The sequence below is a fragment of the Hippocampus comes genome, unplaced genomic scaffold (assembly GCF_001891065.2).
Source record: "Hippocampus comes isolate QL1 unplaced genomic scaffold, H_comes_QL1_v1.1 scaffold564, whole genome shotgun sequence".
Taxonomy (NCBI): domain Eukaryota; kingdom Metazoa; phylum Chordata; class Actinopteri; order Syngnathiformes; family Syngnathidae; genus Hippocampus; species Hippocampus comes.
This window is the reverse complement of record NW_017805937.1, coordinates 14,448-18,089: the sequence shown is the minus strand read 5'-3', so window position 1 is coordinate 18,089 and position 3,642 is coordinate 14,448. Positions and strand designations below refer to the sequence as shown.

Genomic DNA, 3,642 nt, shown 5'->3' with positions numbered 1-3,642 from the left:
AGAACTTCGCAAAGAGAAATGTGGGAGGAGAAATTGTGTGAGTAGAGAAGGAGGGAGAGCACGCGCAAGAGGATGACGCTCAGGGAATGTGTGAGGGCAAAAGATGACCGGAACGCGTCCGGATAAAGACGGAGGGAAAGCGGGAGCGGACAAAAGTCGGGCAAAACGCGCGACGGCTTGATGGACGGAGAACGGGTGAGAAGGCAAAAGGGGCAACGTGTGAGATGGGTCAACGAGGGCTAAAACGTGTGAGAGTGAAAGATGGTATTTGTGAATGGAAGATGGAGAGAACGCATGAGACGGCAAAGGAAATGGCAAGATACGACAATTTGGAAGCGCGCCGAGAAGTGCGTGAGGACAACCGGCGGCGAGCATGTCGAGAGGGTGAAAGAAAGCGAGAGCGTGCGAGGACGATGGACAGATGAAGAGAACGGCTGAGAGGAAGAGAGAGCGTGAGAGGCCACCGCACCTGTTCTCATCAGGAAGTCCCGCCCATTGCTCACATACGTCTTCAAGACAGCAGGACAAATCTCAGTGACGTATCTCTTCCAGTATTCTTTGTAGCCATCCAATCGTGTCCACTTGTTCCTTGTGATGAAAGCTTGTGGATTCGCTGCGATCCATCTCATCGTTTTCCACTCAAATGAGATGAAGTCTTCTCCGTCATACCTGAACTGTTGCCAACCATCCACCTCACCAGTCTCGTTAACCCATTCACAGCCCTGCATCCTCTGGATCATGTGAACGCCTGAAAGTGTCACGCACACGATGAACAGAGAGAAGCCGGCAGTGACGTGCCTGTTTATGAGTCGGGGCACATCGGCGACGTTGTACGAGCGGAAAACGAACCTCCAGTTTGGTTGAAGCGCTCTTTAGCGATTTCAATGTTGACTTTGAACCACTGCTCACTGGCAATACTGCCATGCAGCTCTCGCTCCCAGAAGTCTGGATCCTCTGCAGCGATTTTGTTCACCCAGTCCAGTTTGGCTTTCGTTTTCCGGCTCTTGCTGTCAAACTGCAAAATCTGAACGCCGTCAACATACGCGACCTCCCAGTACTCTGGCAGCTTTGCGATTTGAGAGGACCCTGTGATGAAATAATGCAGCGTATGTAGCGCTGAAAGAAAAGACAAGAAAATGACCCCCATTTTATTCTTTTGCTTTCCATTCGGCAGCCTTGCGCAATGCGTGGTTGACATGATTCCATCCACTCTCGGGGCCTCGACACTGTGGTCATGATTGATGCCATGTTTGATCTGAGCGCATTCTGACTCACAAAGCTTCTCAGTGATTTGACAACCCCACACTCATAGTTTTCTTTTTGATTTCTTCAAAGACGTTGAATGTCCCTCACCGTTGGTTGAAACATACTTACAAAAGAAATCAAATGACCTTACATTTTACGATTGTCATTCATTTGAAAAATAATTCAAATCATTGGATTAAGGTCAGACATGATACCCCTCCAACGAAAAAAAAAAACAATAAAAAACACGAAAGTTATCGACTATCCACGCATGAAATTCAACGTAGGCTATACAGTGCGTTTTTACGATGATGATGATGGTTTTTAATAAATGGAATCATACCGGATCGAGATGAAAAGAGTTCACGTACTTTTAAACGGTGATTCTCAAAGTGTGAAATGATGACCACTCACAAGCTCTGAGGAATGATGACGAAAAAGAAACACGACGTTCGAAATGAAATAGATCAGGGGTGGGCAAACTTTTTGGCTCGGGGGCCACATTGACTTTCAAAATTTGACATGTGGGCCGGGTCAGCACAAGACACGGTTCATATATTAAAAAAAAACAAAAAAAAAAAACCTGCATTTGTTGACGGTCCATATCAAACATGAACAGAACAAAGGAATTCAAGTATGAATCTACTTTTTTTTTTTCATGAGAACAGTGTTGTTGATCACCTATTTCAGCCAGTGTATTGCTGCAGACGGGTTGTGGTCCGACCAGTAGAAGTAGAGCGATACAATAAGTATTTTCTGGTCACGAATCAAATATGCGGTGTCCAATCTTTTTTTATAACAGAATTTCCATATGAGGGATACGACTATGGTACATTTCCTTGATGAACATGCAAATATGTTTCCAACATACACGTGTAACAACACAAGCAACAAATTGCAACCATATGTTGCCCAAAAACTGTTTCTAACACAAAAACTGCAGCCAAAGGCACAGGTATGTGAACCAAACAGTCCTAACAAAGTTTGCTGCAAAATGAGACGAGTAAGAGACCTGGTGGCTTTTCTTTCCACTCACTCGCTGTCTCAAACTTGACCTCCCCTCGATCGCCACCCACAACAGCGTTGCTCAGCTGATGTGACATCTGAAGCCAGCCACTGGACGCTTCGGAGTCCTCCATGGCCATAGTTAGCGCCACGGAGCTCGCAGTCTCCCTAATTAGCGGTGCAGTTAGCAGAAGGTTTTTAGCACCAAAACAGGTAAAGCATTCTCGGAAACGTTTATTGACTCGACTCTCCATCGAGCCACTAGCGATTCACTTTGAGCAGGGAAATTGGCAGAATTTTTCAAAGTCTTTTTTGAGTCTTGGCGACTCCAAGTGTCTCCTCAATGTTTCGTACGATGTAACCCACTTGGCTTTATCGGGTGCGTTTCACTTTCCCTTCCGTGGTCATGACCGGTCCTCTTCGTTGACATGCCATGATCTACAGCAGTGTCTTTTTCCAGCCAAGGCACATTTCTGAAAAAATCCCGCGGCACACCACTAGCTGAAAATGTGAAAAAAAGGTTTATTTTAACAATTAGTGTGATGTTGTTATTATAAGAGGGTTTTTTTTTACATTGAAGAATAACTTTACATTATAACACCTTGAAAAGGAATCAAATCAACATCAATCCAACATTTTATAATCTTTCATATTTATTCTCACTCAGTGTGATAAAAGGTTTAGATGACCCAGATTTTATATCCTGGCAGATCACAGATCATGTATCGAATAGACACATGAAAAACTTCCCTTCGAGTCAAGCGCACCGTACGTTGTCAACTATTAAAGTACATTTGTTGTTTCGCAAATATCTCCATTGTGGGACAAATAAAGGTTTTCTTATCTTCTTAACTTTCATATGCAACACATTTGCATGAAAGCATTAATTGAGGACGTCCATTTATTTATGCTCCAACATTTCAGCGCCTTGTCAATCAAGCGGTGCATACCCTTTTTTTGTAAGTCGAGGGGTTTGTAGGTTTTAGATGGATTTGCTCTACGTTTGGAATGGACAAAAAGCGGAGGACGACTTCGTTTGAACACAGCTCTTCTCTTTATTTCTCCAACGGCTGCCCCGTAACTCTCCAACGAACACTCCCCCTTCCGGTAACGACCCCTTCCTTCCTGCTTTTCTTCCCCAATCACATGTAAGCAACATAAGAATGTTTCAGAAAGTATTGAACAGAATATAATTAAAGTAACTAACATAAAAGAATATAATGCTTCAATATAAAATGACAATAATTATGTTGGGGAGGCGAAGGACTGATTCGTTTTAAGGAGATAACTGTAGACTAGATGGTGTGCCGGTCAGAGCACAGGTAGGAAGAGACAGGAATTCCAGGGGATGTTTCAATGTTCTTTACTGGGGGTGTTAAAATGAATACAGGG

The 3,642-nt window shown here is 43.8% G+C and overlaps 1 protein-coding gene across 1 annotated transcript in view; it reads right to left on the bottom strand.

The window, feature by feature from the left end:
- LOC109528116 (H-2 class I histocompatibility antigen, K-D alpha chain-like) overlaps positions 1 to 3,642 on the bottom strand; it is a 12,217-nt gene that overhangs the window by 651 nt on the left and 7,924 nt on the right. Inside the window, exons 2-3 of the mRNA XM_019890425.1 lie at positions 850 to 1,116; positions 470 to 748 (exon numbers count right to left, since the gene is read on the bottom strand). Of these exons, the coding sequence (XP_019745984.1) occupies positions 470 to 748; positions 850 to 1,116 (546 nt within the window). The remainder of the gene's footprint in view (positions 1 to 469; positions 749 to 849; positions 1,117 to 3,642) is intronic.